Genomic DNA, 21452 nt, shown 5'->3' with positions numbered 1-21452 from the left:
CATTGAGTGGATTATTCCCCCGAATAACTATTTTGGAGTGGAAACTTCTCTTCCAAAGCTTTGAATTGTCTGGATCCTTTGTTTGAAAGGCTGGTTAGTTTTGACAGTCACCAATTTGCCTCCCACCAGGTGCAGATGGTCCCAGCGTGACCCTGCATTTGGCAAAAATAATCTCTGGACATTTCCTGTTGTGTGTTTCTGTGTGTGAGAGGTCAGAAGCGTCACAGATTATCTCTGAGGTTCTCTAAATGGTTTCTGTTCTCTGTTTTTTTTTTCCATACGGAGTGTGTTGGAAATATGAACAAATGTATCTGTTATCTGACGTTATCTTATTTTTGGCTGTTGTTTTGATGAGACATGAAGTGGAGCTCTGTTGACTGTTTTTCAGGCTAGCTTTTGAGTTTCTACCTGCTGGTCAATTTTCTATGATCTATTATTTGCCACTGACGCAGCTTATGTATTCATAATATTCATACATGAATAAAGCATGCAGTAGATGTTTTTAGTCAGTCCAGCGTTAATGTTTATGTGATGACACACTTTCTTCAACAGCACCAGTTCCTGTCTGAAGCCCTGCAATTTAGAGCACAAACTGACCCTGACCATGTCCTGTATGTGCTGCTTAATGCCAAGGTAGATTACACACACACACACACACACACACACACACACACACACACACACACACACACACACACACACACACACACACACACACACACACACACACACAGAACAACTTGAGCGTATAATATACAGACTAATAAAGCACAAATAATGGGGATCCATTTTATTGGTTGTGAGTGCAGCTGTTCTTCCTCTCTGCTGTAGGGGGTGGCAGTGTGCACGGCCACATGTTCTCAACTGCACAAGAGAGCTGAGAAAATCACAGCCACCCTCATGGAGAGGGGGGGCCTCAACACAGGAGACAATGTGGTGCTGCTTTACCCACCAGGTAAAGACACACATACTGTACACACACATCCAACATTGATCATCACCATTTTCCTCATATGTTTTTTTTTGTTTTGTTTAATATTGCCGTATGTTAGTTAATGAGTTTTCTGTCTGTCTTATCCCACAGGTATCGACCTGATTGCTGCCTTCTATGGCTGCCTGTATGCGGGCGTCATCCCCGTGACGGTGAGGCCGCCTCACCCACAGAACCTGGCTGCTACCCTCCCTACCGTCCGTATGATCATAGATGTAAGTGTGCACCACTGGGACTGTGTCATTCAAATGTGAATCAAAACTTCTGAAGAACAGTGGAACATGGTTATATTGCAAAGTGTTACCCAGTCTGACCTTACTTGGTATATTGAATATAGAGTCTTTGTCAGGTGCATAAGTAATTATCTTAGACAGCTTTTAAAGGTTCAGGGCGCCTAAAGCACAAAGCAAACATATTTCATATTTAGCTGTATCCATGCATGTAGGACATTTTTGTGTGATTTGGCTTAATTGAGTTTTATTGCATTAGATTTGTGAGCTACAATAAATACTGCAGTGCTTGAAAGAAAGTAACTGAATTGCAGCAGATTGATCAAAGTAGTTATGCTGTTGATCCTTATAACTGATGCCCCTAGACAATAACAATTATGAAATGCATTTTTATTTCAGCAGCTTAAGGGAAGAATTTGTACCAGTTGTCACTGTTAAAGTATGGTATTTTGTGGCCATTAATAAACTTCTTGTGTGTTTCCAGGTGAGCAAAGCAGCCTGCATCCTCACCACTCAACCTCTCATGAGGATCCTCAGGTCCAGGGAGGCTGCTGCCAGTGTCAACGTCAAGACGTGGCCCACCATCATCGACACAGGTGTGGTGCTAAGCATGATGTAAAGCAGCTGTGTTCACATGTGTTTGAACTTCATGGCTTTTATGACACATATCTGAGGGGTGAATGGATATAGCACAAAACTTGAGACTTCAAAGGGTCATCCTCTTGGCCACAATCTGACACCTTATGCTGTTTGTCTAATTTTTAATCCTGAAGAGAGGTTGTCTAAAAGTAAAAGTATAGTGCAAATTTGCTTGGGATTAGAGTAGTAGTGCACATGATAACGATAGCGTGATGAATGGAAAATATATCCATAGGTTTTTGAAATCTGCAGTGAAACCTATTTGACAAAAAAAAACAGTTACCAGGTTGGAGCACATTCCTTATAGCAAACAGAAATAAACAGTGATATTTATTTTCCTTTGTAAGAAAAATAACTAAACTCTACTTCCTTCTTCTCTTAGATGATCTCCCGAGAAAGCGGCCTCCGCACATTTATAAACCCCCCACAGCTGAGATGCTGGCCTACCTGGACTTCAGTGTGTCCACCACAGGCATGTTGACAGGAGTCAAGGTAAATCCCTCTCACAAGTCCCATATAATATGAAGCAATCACTTTGATTCATTGAAAGTGATACTCTCTTTAGCCTGAGGGGCTTAAGGTCCCAAATGAGTTCTGCTTGTTTTTACTCTATGTACTTACTCTACTTTGACTTTAAACTGCAGAGTAAAGATGTCTTCAGAGGTTGACACTACAGTAGACACCAGTTTTCACGTCAGTCTGTTGACAGAGAAAAGATCCTTTGTACTGGTCTATCATTTATGTTCAAGATGTGTAGATAGGATCAGTATTTTAGTTTGACTGTCAGTCAATATGTAATATAATAATAAGTATGAGCTGAAGCCTCTGAGCGCAGCCTTTACAGTAAAGAAAAGATATTGAATTACCATCACTCAATCTGCGATAAGGCATCAGAAAGACAAATAAGGAGAAGATGTTATATATTTATTGTACTTTTATGTTTTTCCTAATTATGTTTGGAAAGGATTTTTCCGGTAAGAATAATAAATATGAACTGAATGTCTAGTGATAGTTAGAGATTTGATGAGCAACACTGATGAAATTTTGATGTAGGGGAAGTTGATGTCTCACACATAAATCAACATCACTTAATAAATGTAATTTGTTAAATGTGTTCCTGAAAAGGTTTTTTGAAATGTTAACATTTTCTTATTTGTAGCAACAGAACTTGTGGTGAATTTGCTCTTATTGTGAAGGTCTGATGAAATCACACAGCATTTATTTTAGAGTCTCTGTCTGTTTCCTGTCAGATGTCTCATGCTGCAATAAGTACTCTGTGCCGCTCCATCAAGCTGCAGTGTGAGCTCTACTCCTCACGCCAAATAGCCATCTGCCTGGACCCGTACTGTGGCCTTGGCTTTGTCCTGTGGTGCCTCTCCAGGTAACACAATCCCCCCCCCCCCCCCCCCCCCCCACCACACACACACACACACACACACACACACACACACACACACACACACACACACACACTTCACACAACCTGCTGTTCCTCTATTTGATGCTTAAGCAAGTGTATTTTCTTTGCTCAGTGTTTACTCAGGTCACCAGTCCATCCTTATCCCTCCCCTGGAGCTGGAGTGCTCGCTGCCTGTGTGGCTGAGCACGCTCAGTCAGTACAAGATCAGAGACACCTTCTGCTCCTACTCTGTCATGGAGCTCTGCACCAAAGGCCTGGGCACCCAGACAGAGATGCTGAAGGTCAGAATCACACTGAAACTCTCAAAATAATCCTGTGGCGAGTGGTTCCCCTTTGAAAAAAAAAAAAAAGGATCTGTTATTTCTGTCTTCACTCTAACAACACAGCGATTCAACTTGTGCACAGAAATGTTTTCTGCTGCAAAGACTACTTGTCCAATTGAATATTTTTATTTTGAAATGAATGCAAAAGTGATGTGATGCTACAGTAGAGGAATGCATTGTCGATACTGTAGTCAACCACCCAGAGGGCAACTCATAATTTGTTTGCTAATGTGAACAAGGAAACTAGACTATTATATATTAGAATGCAACCGATGGGAATCCATGTAAAAGTTAGTTACCAAGCAGAAAATGTTTGCTGACTCGTATGTAAGTGAAACTACGATTGTACAAACTACATCAGATGTTAAAAAGCCCGTCTGAAAAGATGCGTCTTAAGCTCCCTTATTTAATGCATCAGAGGAAACTGCAGAGCGTAGTTGCAGTATAAGGGTGTTCCAAAGTGTCAGAGCCCAAATCCAAAGTCACAATCCCCAGGAGGTGACTTGAGAGACAACAAGTAGTCTCTGGTCAGAAGACCTCTAGGGGTTGTGGGGTTGGAGCAGGTCAGAGATGTATCCACGTGCCTGACCATGCAGGGCCTCATAATCAAAACAAGGATCTTTAAAAGAATTCTAAAATTGATTGTAAGCCAATGTAGGAAAAATTAAGTGATTGAATGGGAGCTGTGCTACTTGACCTACAAAGCAGTCTTGCAGCAGCATTTTGGGTCACTTGTTGGATAGGAGTTATGTAATTGACATGTGCTTCAAGGATATGTGCGACACATTCATGTGATCATGCGACACAAATCTCATACTTATCAAGCTGACTGTAGGTATGGACCGCATGTTGAGGATTATGTCTACTTAAAAGTTTTCTTGTGGTTGAACTTAAAAAGTGTTCAATTTGTGTTTGTTCAGTATTTTTTTTTTAAGCTTTTTGGATATTAGTGTCCATTCATGCCTAGTTCATGTTTGTATCCGGCTCAATCACACCCAACTGTTAGAATTGTGAATAACCTTCAGCGGTGCATGTCTCCAGGCCCGGGGTCTGAATCTGTCGTGCGTGCGGAGTTGTGTGGTGATAGCAGAGGAGCGTCCTCGCCTCTCCCTCTCGCAGTCCTTCTCCAAGCTCTTCAAAGATCTCGGCTTGTCTCCGCGTGCTGTCAGCACCGCCTTCGGGTCCAGGGTCAACCTGGCCATGTGCCTGCAGGTCAGTTTCACACAGACGTACAGTACAATGTCTTCAGTTGTCCCTCTGCATATTTTATTTCCCATTATGTATAAATTGAGTATTTTTTGTCTGTTTGACTTATTTTACTCCACAAATCCTTTTTTTCTCTCCCTTTGTTAAGTATTTCTAACAGATGTTATTAATTCAAAGCTTTTCTGGAAGCTTCAGCTTTAGTTACTTTTCCTCAGATTTCTAGATGTTATTTTTCTATCTCTTTCAGGGCACTGCTGGACCAGACCCCTCCACTGTCTATGTTGACATGAAGTCGCTGCGCCATGACAGGTAAGACTGGAAACTATGCCAGGCAATAAAAGAAGATACGATACGATACACTTTATTGTCCCCTTGGGGAAATTTGTCTTGGACTCACAGTGCTGCCAAACATTCAGCTGCTTCCACTCGAATCAATAAATAACAACAATAGAAAAACCCACATCCGCAACATAAACATACATGCACATACCAATACAGAGCAGCACAACATATATTCCACATTACCCATATTGCACAAGATCTGCAAAAACACAGAAAATGATTGTTCTCACATGACTAGACTGGTCAAACCAAACTTTGCCGGTCAGAGTATACAGGATATTTGATTTGCTGTCCTTTGTGGGTGTCCGTCAGGGTGAGGCTGGTGGAACGAGGAGCACCACAGAGTCTTCCTCTCATGGAGTCAGGCACTGTAAGTACCGATTACTGATTTAGAAGACTTAATGTAAGTGATGCTCATAAGACATATCATCCATGAACTAAACCTTCATATCCTTTTGTCCTCAAAGATCCTACCAGGAGTCAGAGTCATCATAGTTAACCCAGAGACCAGAGGCCCACTAGGAGATTCACATCTTGGGGAGGTGAGTGGGCATAGGGGATCATAGGATGTTGATAATCAAACATTTCACCCCTTAATTCTTTTCTTATGATTCTGAAACAAATGGAGTGGCAAATGAATCAGATTTTTTTTTCTATGAAAACTTGTTTGCTCAGATTTGAGACATCCCAGAAAGAGGAAAAAAAAAAAGAAAGGGAGAAAGAATTTCTTAAATAATAAATTAAAGTTTATAAGCTCAAAAATTAAATACTGCCAGCCTCATCCATCTCGTGTCGTCTTTGTTCAGATCTGGGTGAACAGCCCTCACAGTGCCAGTGGCTACTACACAATCTACGGGGAGGAGAGCCTGCAGGCGGATCATTTCAACACCAGACTGAGCTTTGGTGAGCCCCAAACTCTGTGGGCCAGGACCGGCTACCTGGGCTTCATCAAGAGGACTGAGCTCCTGGATGCCAGCGGAGGTGAGAGGACATTTAAAAGGGTTTTTAGATTGGTTATATTTGTAACATATGCTATCATATCTATGATTTATACTTCATATATAACCAGACTGTGAGGTATGTTTACTTGTTTAGGGAATTAAACATAGAAAATAAAGGTGCATCGTTGCAAAAAGAACAAACATGAATCTGATATTGATATGAGTGGTAAAAATATAACCAGAGATATAACAGGGATACATACCACAGCATGAACAGTATGGAAAAAAAAAAACTCTAAATACGTTGTCTTTGAAGATATGAAGTATCACCTTATGCAAAAGAACTGGATGACTACTGTTCTTTTGTGCCACAGATCGTCATGATGCCTTGTTTGTTGTGGGCTCTCTGGATGAAACGTTGGAGTTGAGGGGCTTACGCTATCACCCCATTGACATCGAGACCTCCGTGTCCAGAGCCCACCGCAGCATCGCAGAGAGGTGAGCTTCTTTCATTAGCACTATTCATTTTCAGGACATCAAGAGGAGGCAAAACACACATTTACTGGAAAATAGAAGTTTAGATATATGGGTAAGAAGTCAAAGTACTGAAGGACATTTGTACCAGGTGTGTCTGTGCAAAGCTAACTGAACTATACATCATCATTTGGAGGCTATTTCACTTAAACAATTCAAACTGTGCAATAAGTGTGCTGTTGTCTGCTGCTCTTAATCTGGTCTAAAATCTAAGGCAGTGTGTGCTGGTTCACTTTCATTCATGTTGCTATAAATAGTAACAGTCATATCACAAGACACCAATTCCCAGTGGTTGATATTTCCTCATGATACTAAATTGATCTTGTTTTTTGTCATGTCTTGTCTGTCATGCATGAAGTTCACCTATGGATACGTTAGTGACTGGTGTTTTCTCTATTTCTTTTTCCAATAGATTTATGTTGAAATAAATGTTTGCATTGAGAAGGCAATGGTGCAAAATAGCATTTGTGATAGTTCCCCTAGAATGTGTTAAAGCCAAAGAAGTAAGCCTGTTGTAAAAAATAATGTAAGGGGTTGAATTTACTGATATCTGTGTTGTTGTTTGGGAACAAAGCATGAAGTTGTCAGAAAAGTAAATACTCAAGTTTAGTGACCTGAAAATGCACTTCTTGACACACTCACTGGCCCTGCAGTTCATACAAAAACATGAGACATAACTCTTGTCCCCCCTCAGCGCTGTGTTTACATGGACCAACCTGCTGGTGGTGGTGGCGGAGCTGAGCGGCTCGGAGCAGGAGGCCTTGGACCTGGTTCCCTTGGTCACCAACGTGGTCCTGGAGGAGCACCATCTCATCGTCGGGGTGGTGGTCATCGTGGACCCCGGGGTGATTCCCATAAACTCCAGAGGAGAGAAGCAGAGGATGCACCTGCGGGACTCCTTCCTGGCAGACCAACTGGACCCCATCTACGTGGCCTACAATATGTGATTGCCCTTCTTATCTGATGCAGAAAACTGAGCCAGGCTCCGAGGACAGACATGAGGGAGAAGGACTTTGGGGGGAGCACTCAGAAGAGACCCCAAAGTTAAACCTCAGACACACGTTTAAAAAAAAAACAACAAAAAAAAAAAAAAAACACCAAACAATGTGGGATTGCAAGAGCAGTACACGTGCTGTGATGAAATTAGCTTCTCTCTCAGAAACGGATCCTTCTTTGCTTCCACCTGCTTGATTACTGCAGACCAGGTTCACTAGATTACTAACAAGGGAGAGGAATACTCTCTCCTCTATTTTAGATCCATGTGTCAGCTGGAGAAAAATGACCTTCATCCTCTGTGCGCATCAAACTTCTCCATGTTTTTTTTGTAAAGACATATTTCATAACAAACCCAAGTCAAAGAAATGCTCCCCCTCCTTCCATTCCTTTTTTTTTTATCCATTCATCTCTGTGTGCTTGTTTATGTTTGCTCTAAACCCCCCTTTTATTCTGAAGGCAGGATGGCGCACTGGAACTGCTGAGGGGAGCTGGAACTTTCCCCTCTTGCACTTTAAGTCCTTGCCCCACTGAGTCCACCCCCTGTCTCGAGGGGACAGCCCTTCATTTTTGCTGCTTCACCAGAGCAAGCCTACGTCAGTATTAAAAAAAAAAAGTGCCACCAGCAAGTGCAGCCCACAAGGAGGCAAACCTGACATATCACCTTCCAACCAGGTGCACAGTGGCTCTCACCTCCTATCGTCACTGTATTGGCAATCAAACGTTACAAAATGTCCTGCAAACGAAACATACTTGAAAAAGTTGTTGGTGAGGGGAAAGAAAGCCTTGTGTTATAAACATAAAAACCTGGATGTTAAAGATGATCAGTGGGAATAGGAGTTGGTCGAGTTGAACGTTCCTATGATTTCAGAGTACTAATAAAGTTTTTAAAATAGCCGATTTGCAGTAGAAGAGTTAAGGCAGTGTAAGTGTGCAGAGTATGTCAACGAAGAGGAACAAATTCAAAGAGGAAGCAGATATAAGCTTGACTTTTAAGCTTTCTTAACAACAGATGACACACACACACACACACACAAAAACTAAGCCAGGGAACTATTGTGTTCCATTCAGAGCTTTTAACCTTTTCATGTGGTCTCCGTAAGCACATAGACACTGCTCAGTTTCACATTCTTTTAAAGTCATGAAAGTGGCCTGAGTTGTGGAAAGTTCCATTAAGTACTGTTCAGAAGCAGTATACTCCGTCTTCTTCCTAGGACGGTTTGAATAGGAGTGGACATTTAATTTTTTAAGACATTTCTTGGTTAGCTTTGACAGGATAATAAGGATTTTTCCTGACTTGAACTGAAGCAAGCTGCAAGCTTTCTGTTTGTGAAAAAGCAGAGAAGGGCATCTTTCATTGGCTCAGAGCATCACAGCTGATTAGACGTAGATCAGCAGAAGGCAGGTCAGTGCCTTTTTATTGCACCATTGTGACATATATCATTATGGACTGTTGGATTTCTTACAAACCAGATATCAAGATAAAGGACAAAACTTTGCCTTACTAAACCCTGTGGAACTTCAGTGCTTTTAATGCATAATCTCTCGTTTGCAGCTGAACTGTTTCTAATGTATTTAAAGGAACTATTTCACCTTTTTCTCACATGGAGTCAGTTAAAAAAAAAAAACACACTCATCTCCTCTTTATAGGGAGGGGGGGGGTTGTCTTTTTCTCTTGCAAAGACTTTTCAGTCATGCCCTTCTCATTTCATTATAACCATTAAGTCGAAACTTACCTGAATGTCAGTAACAGTGAGAACATAAAACAAAAGTAGGAATGAACAACAATCAGTTAGCAACCTGTGATTTAAAAATGGCAAATCCTCCTTGAAAGAAATGGAGGTCATAAATGAGGGTAAGGCTGTTGTCTGTATACTGTAATTTAGAGGTCAAATACTGTATTACTGGTGTTAATGTAAATGTGTACATGGATATGAACTTTGTCCATAAGAACTTGACTGATTTTTTTCATACTTGACAGCATTTTTCTGCATTGTTGATTTATCACATTGCAAAAGAAAGAAAAACAATCTTTCCAATTATTTTGGCAGTTACAATGTGCACTTTCCCAATATCATTTTCTGTGTGTGTGTGTGAGTGTGTGTGTGTCCATGTGTGAGCGTGTGAGTGTGTGTAAGTGATATTTGGCTTTTCTGGTAAAACAATGTTTGTCTTTTGTAAGAAAATGATCCCAGAAACATTCTTTTTTTTTTGTTGTCGCCTCCACTGTATTTGAATTCTTTCCATACAAAATTGGAATCAAATATATTTTGTAGGGATTTCATCAATATTTTCCTGATGTAATCTTTCTTTAAAACTGCACAATTCTTCTGCGAACGCCTGGTTTGATTTAGAAGCAGCACGTCAATAAACCACTTTTTATTCAGTGCTGGTCTCTTGATGACATGAATGGAGCCAGTAAGTGTGGCACGATAAGAGTTACTTATGAAAAAGTAAGTGAAGCTTCTGAGCTGCTGTGTGTGATAACTGCTCTGTTGCTACTGTTTCACTACGACAAGTTTGAATAAAATTTTATAATTTCACATTGGCCTTGAAGCCTTTTCAATAGTCATTGGTGCTATTTAATAAGGGAAAGTTGACAGACTTTTGTCCTCCAATGTCATATCAAAGAACTTTTTATTCCTGGATGCCCTTTTTGTGTGAAAATAAGTCATTCTTTTCTCCATGCCAACATTTATGAACATCCTCCTCATTGCTCGGCTCTATAATAGTTTTCTTTGATGGGTCTTCATCAGCTGTGATATCTGATGAAAACTCTCACTATGGACAATGCAACTCCACATATTCCCCATTTCCATTTTAATATTTATTTCATTTTTTTTTTTTTAAATGTTGTGCAGAATGACGTACATTTCAAACCTCCAAAGTTATTCTAAGCACAAAATGTAAATGTACATGTGAGGTTATAAAAATTTGGATCTTCAACTCAAAAAAAAAAAACTCAAGGGCCCACAATGTATACCTCAACGACTGTCTGTTCACTATGCATTGTCGAGCTGCAGCAAAGACATCCTGAACTAGTCAATGGTGCGATAACTTCTAACACCATGTCTTACTTGACAAAAACACTGTCACACTGTCATTGGATGTGTTTCATGTCAAATAAAAAAATCCTTTGTCAGAAATAGTTCGACTGTTTCTTGATTTCCTTCAAAATAGTTTTGTTTTGCAGCTTCAGGGATCAGCAGCTGCAATGAAGGAAAGTGCATCTTCATTCCACTAGGTGGCAGTCTAACTCCTTTATCTGAGAGCATGACATTTTCTCCCTCTATGTTGTCATCACTGCCTAGATTTGTCATATTTCTACAAATATATACTTCTAATTCTCTAACATCAGATTTGAAGAAATAATGAAGGTTGTTCTTTGATAAAAAGTTAAAGATGTCTTTTACTGTCTGGCAGGTTGTTTATTGGTTTGGCATGTGATATTTGCTTATTCAAACAAATAACTTAAACTTGTGAATTAATGTCTATATACACTAACCATTAAACAATCAACCATTCGCTCTAATATATATATACTTCTATTGTTAGTGACTTGAAACTAGCCTGAGTTGTTTTGAGCGTATAAGTAACACTGAGAGCATGCTAGTTTCCGATTGATTAGAAATAATGGATGCATTGTTCATTTTCTAATTCAATTAAGAAAATTATTTTTTCAACAATTTTTTAAAATATTATCTTCCTTCTTTTTTTTTGCAATACTAGCTGGACCTGCTTCTGAATTGTGTTGCCCTGAAAAATTATACCAATAACAATAAATTCTGAAAACATTGAAAAAACAGATTTGGAGGAAAAAAAAGCCTTTGTATATTTCTTTCTGACTATCTGGCTGAAAATCTTTTTATATTTATTAACAAATAACCTTATTTATCTACCATTGTCCCTTAAAATCGTTAATGTACTTATATGTTACTCTTTTATTTTATAAACACTTGACTACATTGATGACTTGACTACTTTATTAGTACTCCTGCATCTTTTGTATACACACGAGTCATTGAGTCAAACCTCTCGCTTATCTCCAGCTTCACCCTGTATTATATTCCTGCATTGTGAAGTACACCTTCAGTTTTAATAAAGAGAAAACACTAACACAGAATTCTCTTGTATGAAATAAGCTCAAACTCATGCAGAATATTTCACATTTATTTTAGAGACCCTCAGTCAGAGTGAGTGTCTGGCACCATCTAACAAGCAAATATCTAAAAGTCTAATTTATCTCATTGGTAATTATGATCAAACTAAAAAATATATTTAAGATAGAAACAAAAAACATGATTCATTATTAATCCTGATGGTTAAATACCGGTACCTTTAAAACAGTATGACTTAGTTCACACGGAATCTGTGTGTTTCAGAGCAGTGCTGAGCAGACCTGGGATCAGTTTTGTGTTCAGACTTTTTGCAGCAGACTCTGGCTTGATCCCAATCTCCACCCTAAAGCCTAAGCACTGAAACCTCACAGACTTGAATGGCGTCAGGTGTGCAGTGCGTGGGTGTGTGAGTCCATGAGGGCTTGAGATTGAATAAAAAATGATTAGGCCTAGTCGGACACACTATCATGACATCACACGTTGCTTGGAAACAAGTTGCATCATTAAATAATAACCACAAAGCTCACTTCCAGTATTATTTATATTTCTTCCATGACAGTGTTTATCTATTTTTAGTACACTTGTAAGTGAATACTTATACTTATTATACTCTAATGTATGAATAACCACAAAAGAAGTTTACGCTACTGTCACTTGAACTTATCTGTGTTTTCTCATCAGCATGCATTCAGCACATACTCCAAGATGATACATCTCACAGATAGTTTTTAAATTGTCATTAAGAAGGTGTGTCAGCTTTTTCAGAGACAGAAGATCAGGAAGGCTGCGGGACCTGACGGGTGTCTCCCTTCTGCCTGAGAGTCTGTGCGTACCAGCCCTCCCCCATTTTCACTCAGATATTCAACAGATCTCTGGAGCTGAAGTGCCCTATACTGCTTCACATACTCCACCATCATCCCGGTCACCAAGAAACCCTCTATTAAAAACAAAAAATGCAATGTACCTGTACTGTCCTGTACCTGTGCAAATTACAATAAACATCTAATCTAATCTATTACTGGATTGAATGACTACAGGCCCATCGCCCTGACGTATCTGTGTCATGAAGTCCTTTGAGAGACTTGTGTTGTGCCACCTTAAGGACATCACAGGCCCCCCTGCTGGACCCCCTGCATTTATCCTACCGGCAAACGGGTCGGTTGATGATGCAGTCAACGTGGGACCTGCACCTAGACTCCCTGGAGACCTACGCAAAGATCCTTTTTGTAAAATTCAGCTCACTATCAACACTATCCTCCACCATGAACCCACAGTGCCAGCCTCCACCTGTCAGTGGATCACTAACTTCCTAATTGACAGGAGGCAGAAGGTGAGGCTGGGGAGCATCAAATCCAGCACTCAGACAAAAAGCACTGGGACCCTCCAATGCTATTTCTTTCTACACCAATGACTGCACCTCAGGGGACTCTTCTGTTAAACTCCAAAAGTTTGCTGATGACACCAATGTCTTTGGCCTCATCCAGGACAATGACTGATCTGCTTACAGACAGAAGACTGTAGAGATGTCAGTGGACTTTAGGAGAAGCCACCGCCCTCTTTACTTTGGACCTACTGTAGGCCTACTCCTATTCAATAAGACCTGTTAAAGACTCAAAGAGGCCAATGCAGAAGTCAAAAATGACTGCTGGATGACAACAAAGCAAGTCTCCTCTGTAGACTCAATGTTCAGATGCAAAACTTAACAGACAAAAAAAACCTTTGACGTCTTCGCAGACTGTAAATGGGTTTGGTATCTCTATATTGTGTCCCAGTTCCAAACTATTGCACAGGAGGTCGTTGTTTATGTTACTAACCTGATTGTCGTATTGAGGCCACAGACTGTATAACACAGGAAGTCATTCATAGGGCCGTGGTAGTTGGCAGTTGAGTATAGACGTGTAGTAGCCTATCCATAGGGCCTAACAAGATGTCCAAGAAGGCTGCCCATTAATATAACAAAGTGCATGGTCTAGACCTGCTCTTTTTCTAAAGTGTCTTGAGATAATATTTGTTAACAATTTGAGCTACAGTATACAAATAGAAAATGATTTAATGAAATTAATTGATTGATTACCATTTGCTGAAGTCTCTAGTTTCTCCAGCTCCACCCCACTGTTAGAACCATCAGAACAGGTATGGTTACACCCCTCCCCCCCAATAAAAGAAGATGCTGAATACTATATTTTGGGTTGAGTTGAGATAGCCTATGTGATTAAAATGGATAGGTAAAGCAGAAGCCAAATAATGATAAGGCTGGTGCTCAGGGGTTTGTAGCTAAAGGCTTTTCGATGGTTGAAGTTAATCGAAGAAGTTAGACTTGCACGCTAGCTATCAAGTCTGGAGGTGAATAGAAATTGACCTACCTTAGCCTCCCTCTTTAACTTTTTGTGTTTAAAACATTCAAATAGGCCGACCCAAATGTTTAAGTTAAATGTAGGCTTAATGAAGTGGCTACAGCACAAGATGATAAGTTTGCAGACATCAAAATGTAGACCCACCACTGCACTTATAATTATAGAACAGCTGAAGCTAGGCTACATATCATATGGCCAAGTAGGACTGTAGGGCTTAAAAGCAAAACCTCAGTGTGAATTCAGTTTGGCAAGGATGTGTTTAATTTCTAATGCAGTAGGTCGGATATGTCATTTGAATTGGCTTCTGTGAACAAAGTTATACACTTGATATACACTTGACATGACATCTTGACCAATCTTTTATGGAAATTCATTCTCAAAAACTGCATGAAAAATGCGTTAAGAAGTGGGTTATCCAAATATCTGCTGCTATTGCACATATTCCTACTGAAGCTAACTGTTTGCTAATCTGTCAAGGCTTTCAATGTCTGGAAAGGGCCAAAAAGACAAAAAGAGAGCTCAAACAACAAAGTTTCTTTTGACCAATTCATGATGAGCCTTTCATAATGTTTTGTGACTAAAAACAAAACACTGAAAGCTGAAGTAAGGCTATGGAAAGTAAGTGTTTGTTAGAGAACATTTAAGATAATTTTCATTCACTAGGCTACAGTCACACACACACACACACACACACACACACACACACACAACCACATTATATAATAACAAAAAACAGGGGCAAGTGACCAGATGAAGCCATTAATGCTAAAGAATAGAGATGGGGATGGGAGTCCAATGAAGAGACAAGAAATGAACCATATAGGCTTCATGTTTGTGACACACGTTAGTTTAGTGAGATATCCAGAAGCCTACAGTTAACATGGTCGGACAAATTACATTAAGTTTGTTTTATGTGCAGAAAATGTAGCAGGCCTGCATAGTTTTTTTTTTTTTGCCCTGATTAAAAGACATGAGACATTTTCTTAAAAATGTTTTCTTTCTCTCTTTGTATCTATGTCTCTGACTAAATTCTCACAGTCTGACAACCAATAAATGCCTGCACTACAAACTCATCCCGCTGAACTCACAGTGAGCCGAAGCATTTTGTAAAAAAAAAAAGAAAAACAAAACAAAACAAAAAAATCTTGCGCATCTTTTCTTTGCACAATCTTATCCAGGCTCAAATGTATTTTGTGAACCACACAGGGGGTGGGGGGGTGGGAAGGCTGCAGGCCTAAATGACCTTTAGGATTTTGCCAAGCGCACTTGCCGACACTCCCTTACATTCTGCTGAGAGTCATCAATTATGCAGGGAAACCGCTCGCACTGAGGGAGAAGATCGCAGCAACAATATGGCGACAACCGCAGTTTCTCCCAAATCTTTTCCACATCTGCAGACCTGCTACGGCTTTCCGGATTCATTGTAACGCTAACAAAGTGAGTATCCCTCATTTATAACCGTTTGAGAGATTGGCGCATGTATTTTTAGACGAAGGCAGTTTTCCTATCCGTCGGTTTCCTTGCGTAAATGTCGCAGAGCTGCACACTGCCCCGCACCTTTCTGTTTTTTTTTATTTTTTTTTAAAGCGGGATGTACGGAGGGTGTCGGTGTTTGTTAGGCATCTTTCGGCAGGGACCAGAGCAGGGGAACACATGTGATGACCAATCAATTGATGTCGATTGCAAGATATTTAGCGGATTAACTCTTTCATGAAGAATTGTTTAGACCTTTACCAGAGAAAATGCCTCGTTTGGGGTAGGCTTCAGGGAGGGCACCGTTTGACTGCTCCAGCCCAAAAGGGCAAAAAAAGGAAGATTTTCCCTAAATTTTGCTCGCTACTTTTGTGTTATTCATAGCCTTCGGACTGCAGGATGATTTACTGAAAACAACAATAAGGATTCGGAAATGGGACTGATGCTATGTGAGTAGCCTGATCTTCCTTCCCACCATCAATAGCTCCGTGTTGTTTCATTCATCCAGGTGATTTTTTTGTGTGGTGTGACAGCATCACTGACTGATCCAAGTCTTATTATTCCCGCTTTATCCTTTATGCAGATTGTGTGTTTACTTCAAGCAGCTGACTAGCTTCACACTTTATTTATCTCGTGCACAGATAGAGTCCTTATTGATTTGGCAGTCGACATGGCTTCACGGGTGTGGTGCAGATCCTTCTAGGCAACGCTCAAAAGCGCCCCAAAAAAATCAGTCGTATTTGACTTGTGTTTGCTGAAAAACAAGGTTTTACATATTGCTGTTTTTTTTTTTTCCGATACATCGACATATTTTTTTTTGGACATTTTCTTGGGTAGCATTTTTCCACAGCTTGACATTTTCTACATATAACCACCCACTGCAGCAATGGTGCTTTAGCCAATTTGGTGGTAAGGGGCCACTTCTTTGCGCAGTATAACCTCCTGTTTCTCTGTCATTGTGGTCGTGCAGGACTTTTCCATTCAATGAAATATATAGGCTAAAGGGGGGTAGACGCAGATAATGGCGTCTGCAGACCACCCCCCCCCCACCCCCTTCTCAATTAATAGATCCAGTAAACAAGTCTCCATTTCTCACCGCGTCTTTGAAAAACGAGAAAATGACCGAGGAGATGAAAATGTGCCTGTCAGTCTGTGAGACTGAGACACGAGCAGACCGGTAGCCTACTGTCACCGTGACTTGTTCACATTGGATGATAACCTGCCGGCCTACAGGCGTCGGGAGAGAAGGCCTGGTTTACAGCACAGACGGATTGGTTATAATTATTTTTCTATCAACCCTGCATGTTTTCTATCGTGCATATATGTTTGCGTGTGTGTGTGTGTGTGTGTGTGTGTGTGTCTGTGTCTGTGTGTGTGTGTGTGTGTGTGTGTGTGTGTGTGTGTGTGTGAGTGGTGCTGAAGCGGACAGCGCCAGCAGAGCAGCAGAAGGCTCAGTGACTGTGAGGTTCTGGGGTCCATTTTAAAACAGACGTCTTGGCTCACAGGCTGCATGTTTTCATGTGCATGTGTTTCGTCTTTACTGTGTGATATCTGCACGTTAAGCGTGTTCAAGAGTGCGTTATGCAAGAAAGTAAGAAGGAAGTGACAGGCCCTGTGATTCAGATATGGTTGATGTAGTTCACCCTTTTTCTGGCAAAATCTACCCCTCCCACCCGCCTCAAGCTGGAAACAGAATTGAATAAGGTGTTGTTACTAGATCAAAAATGCAAATATTTCCAGTCTTATTTGAGATGCTTGGTGTCTCAGTTCAGGTGTTTCCTGTGACGCCCTAACATTAATATGTTGACCCTGAAGTGTCCTGAACTGTTGTCATGAAACCAACAAACACGTTTTACATCTTAGTGTGTCACGAAAAGGCTCCTCTGAATCATGCAGCCACTGGGCCTTCTGTAAGCCACAGCTGTTCAAAACACAGCACAAGGAGTAAATCCTTAAACGGGTCTACTGTCATGGCTCTGTTATTGCATGACCTAGAACATGTGTTCAACTTTAAGGGGAAATATTGGCTGGCATACATACCTTCATGATTATGTTGCCTGGCATGTTACCTGACACAGCTGACAAGACATTTCTTTCAAGTATGCGAGTTACAGTCTATAAGTCCTTTCTTTATAAGACTGTGAAGCAAGTTAATAGAACTTCTTACATAATGAATTCTTAATAATGTAAAATTACAGCTGCATTACTGTCAATTACATGTCAGGTTTCTGATAATATCTATCTCTGCAAATGACCAACTTTGCTGTTGTCTTGAGTTCCCAGTTTGATGTACCTGATGTATATATCAGATGGCTGATATCAGCACACGCTTATACCAAGTTAAATGTCTTGCTATCGCATTCATATGAAAATATGCATTTCCGAAGACAATGCCTGGGGTGTTTTTTTCAAATAGTTTGCATGAAAGAGTGACTTCACTGTTTACAATCCTCTAAGCTGTGTCTGCACTGTATAACATCACAATGAGGTGACAGTGGTCCAGTTATTGTGTAATGTAACCTGTTCTTCCATTCATACAGTTATTGTTATAAGCAGCCCTCTCAGTAGCTTTAGCACATGCATGGATGAGGTTTATCATTTATTTTATCAGCTTAAAAATGTGCTTAAAGGCCACCATATTTGTAGTGAGTTAACTTCCTTTCAAAAAATCAGGGCGGGTTCCATATGGTTGAGCGTTTAACCGTACAATATATGTAATAGTGAGATCCATGATTGTTGAAGGATCAGATTTATATAGATCAGCTACTAAATCAGCTACTACAGCTACTAAATCTAAATTCTCCACACGGTTTTCTAACCAAAAAACTTTTATTGATGCCTTTTTGGTTTTATTTCTGAATACAGAACCTGCTCACCTTAGAAACCTTAAGGTTCAGTGTCCATCACTTTGCCATAATCTTAAACATGACTGGTGTATTTGTGTTAACAAGCCACTGGGCAGGGGTTCAATTTCATTCACAGAATATGCAACTGTGTTTCTGTTGTCTGGATTGTTAGATTGATCCTTAAACTGGAGTATGATCATGTTTAATGGTATCTACTTACCAGAGACAAAGGGAGGCAGAGAGAAGGTACATTTATATCCTTGTGTATTGTGTTAAAACATTACCTTTTAGGTTTTGGGCATCATCTGATTTTGGAAGTAAATGAACAAATCCATTATTTTGGTTTGCTTGACTGGTTTTAAAATATACCTGTGTAAACAGTAGCACAAGAGAAACAGTATCTATTTATCTGTAGTTATTGATAGAGGGATACCTGCATAGCCATTAGCTGTAAAACGACATGCCTGATTCTCATCGGCTACTCTCAACATCTCTTGTAGACAAAACTATTATGGGGTAGCACTTTAACCCCTACAGTCCAGGTATAGAGTTCTTTTATTTTTCTGCTTATGGGCTGTTATTTATTACCCATGGGACTAAGTGGTTTGTATTTACAGTGACTGATTGCAATAATAGTAATTAGAATTATTTTCTACCATGACTGCTTAACAAAAACTGTACATTTTTGTAAATGATTGCTTGATAATCATGCATGCATCTGGGCAATGGTGATGTTCCATTTAGCTTTTCGTCGAAAGTTCCTATGGAGACAAAGACAATTCATGGTTATTGCTGACACATTATATTGTATAGCTAAATAAAAAATAAGTGTGTGCTCACTTTCTAAATGGACTTGTCAAGAGGTATTTTTGAAGTTTGGTTGACTCTCCCTCTCTGTGTGCCTCTCCCGGCAGAGCTGCTACTGTAGATGGTACAAACCTGAAGACCAAGTAGCTGCAGGATGAAAACATGGCTGCACCCCTTCTTGCACCGCCAGGACCTGATAGCTTCAAGAAGTTTACCCCGGAATCTTTGGCGACCCTCGAGCAGCGCATCAATGAGGAGAAAAACAAGAAGCCGCCCAAGCCGGACAACAGCTACCGAGACGACGATGACGAGAACAAACCCAAGCCCAACAGCGACCTGGAGGCTGGGAGGAGTCTGCCCTACATCTATGGGGACATCCCTAAAGGACTGGTGGCGGTACCACTGGAGGACCTGGACCCATACTACGTGAACTCTCAGAAAGTGAGATTACAAAGACACACAAACGCATGCATGATATCTGCTGACATGTACTGATGTATTTTAAACCACATGGTTTGTGACTAGGGCTTGGTACTGTATTTAATACCAATACCTTCTGACACCATCCAAAAATGTATCCAACGTGACTAAAGATAATACAAGTTGGCTCAACTATCTGATGTAGTTCCAAGCCTGCACACATGTTCCTCCATCAGATAGTCCCTGATTTAATTCTGGATGACCAGTTTCTGGATAGCAGCTGTTTTTAAGACAGAATTTAGCTTTAAGAAATTTGGTTTCATTTGTTCTCCAAAACATTTTGGAGAACACAAAAAATGTCAATATTTCTTGACAAAGGCATCAGACACTCTCATTTTATTGGCTAAGGTATCACAAAATCTCAAATGGTATTCCACTCTTGAAAAAAAATGGTTGTTATCCCTAACCTCAAGTGTCTAAAGTCCCAAATCACCACTGTTTATTGTTTATTGTGCACAGTATTGCCTCTTTATTAGGCAAAAAAAAACCCAATAACAATGCATCATCGACAGAAACATTGCATTCAAATCATTTGAGTATTTCAATCCATTTAGCTTTTAAACCAATGATTGCAAGTAGTTCTGATAATCCCAGCATACTCGCCACTTTTGCTATTTAGGCGGTGGGTAGCCTTGCTATTTAGGTTATGGGTAGCCTCGTGATGTCAAGGTGAGTCATACATGATGGCTGGAATTTTACGCAGACAAAGCAGAGACGTTATGTGCTATGAGATGGTTAGCTTCCCGATGTGCTGTGTTTACAGTTGCTTAAACGATTACGTTAGAGGCCGCAATTATGTTTCCCTCCTCGAGGACCTTTTGGGCGTGTACGAGTTGATTCTTTAAGTGGGACATTGTCTTATCTCTGATGTGCTCACAGGGCTTAGGGGAAAAGGTCAGAGTAAGTAGCTATTGAAAACGAAGTTCCACATGAAGGGCTTTCCTAATTGTTTAAGAAATAATCTCTGACAGGAGAGAAAAGCAGTGGCAGCGTTGGAGGACTCTGATTGTCTTGTTGGAGACACTGGTCTCTCTAGGCTTTCTGTCATGATTGATGCTCAGTTTGAGGACAGTCGGATAACCTTGAGAGTCTCTGAAAATCACCTGTCAAGTAGAACTGTTAAAGGAGACTGTATGTATTTCACATGACTGTCTGGCTCTGTTTAAAGTGATATAAAAGCTGTCTCTGTGTAGTTTTTGAAAGACTTTGAATTAAGGTCTCGTTGTAGCCATTTTAAAAAATCGAAGCCATGAATGCAATATTGGCCGTCTTTACTTAAGCATTAATCAAGATGCAAAGTGCACAAGGGTCACTTTAATGCTGGTGTGATGATTAACAGGACAGATAGTTCAGGGTTGAATCTTTTAACAAGTCTGTTTTTGCCCTTTTTCAATAATTATGTAACAGCATTTTAAGTCTTAACTAAAATGGTCTCCTCTGATCACATTTATTCCAAATACTGCTCACCATTTGACAACAGTCTTGTATAACTCACGGTCCACATCATATAGAAAGTTCTACATGGGAAACAAAAAAAACAGGCTTGTAATAAACTGTTTAGTCCTCATCATTAGCTGAACAGATTTGTTCAGATATTGTGTGTCCATAGATATCTCTCTCTCTCTCTCTCTCTCTCTCTCTCTCTGGCTGTCTCATACCTCCCTGTCTTTACACGGTACACGCCGTCTGTTATGTAACCACCAGTCCAGTGCACAAGTAGGAGACACGATTCAGATGACACGTGGAACACATTTC

At 40.3% G+C, this 21452-nt stretch overlaps 2 protein-coding genes across 3 annotated transcripts in view; both read left to right on the top strand.

The window, feature by feature from the left end:
• Window positions 1–10765, top strand: part of dip2ba (disco-interacting protein 2 homolog Ba) — a 46096-nt gene extending 35331 nt beyond the window's left edge. For both annotated transcript variants that reach the window (XM_065961419.1, XM_020648266.3), the window contains 14 exons: window positions 553–633; window positions 832–955; window positions 1085–1206; window positions 1706–1817; window positions 2243–2352; window positions 3111–3241; window positions 3393–3561; window positions 4645–4815; window positions 5057–5118; window positions 5464–5521; window positions 5619–5693; window positions 5958–6132; window positions 6467–6590; window positions 7321–10765. In XM_065961419.1, the coding sequence (XP_065817491.1) occupies window positions 553–633; window positions 832–955; window positions 1085–1206; window positions 1706–1817; window positions 2243–2352; window positions 3111–3241; window positions 3393–3561; window positions 4645–4815; window positions 5057–5118; window positions 5464–5521; window positions 5619–5693; window positions 5958–6132; window positions 6467–6590; window positions 7321–7573 (1767 nt within the window). In that variant the 3' untranslated portion in view covers window positions 7574–10765. The remainder of the gene's footprint in view (window positions 1–552; window positions 634–831; window positions 956–1084; window positions 1207–1705; window positions 1818–2242; window positions 2353–3110; window positions 3242–3392; window positions 3562–4644; window positions 4816–5056; window positions 5119–5463; window positions 5522–5618; window positions 5694–5957; window positions 6133–6466; window positions 6591–7320) is intronic.
• Window positions 10766–15594: 4829 nt separating this feature from the next.
• The window catches only part of scn8aa (sodium channel, voltage gated, type VIII, alpha subunit a), a 44719-nt gene continuing 38861 nt past the window's right edge, over window positions 15595–21452 (top strand). Inside the window, exons 1-2 of the mRNA XM_065961418.1 lie at window positions 15595–16013; window positions 19325–19658. Coding sequence (XP_065817490.1) covers window positions 19380–19658 — 279 coding nt within the window. The 5' untranslated portion in view covers window positions 15595–16013; window positions 19325–19379. The remainder of the gene's footprint in view (window positions 16014–19324; window positions 19659–21452) is intronic.

Source organism: Labrus bergylta, chromosome 12, assembly GCF_963930695.1.
Source record: "Labrus bergylta chromosome 12, fLabBer1.1, whole genome shotgun sequence".
In the NCBI taxonomy this organism is placed as follows: Eukaryota; Metazoa; Chordata; class Actinopteri; order Labriformes; family Labridae; genus Labrus; species Labrus bergylta.
This window is presented reverse-complemented; position numbering and strand designations above follow the sequence as displayed.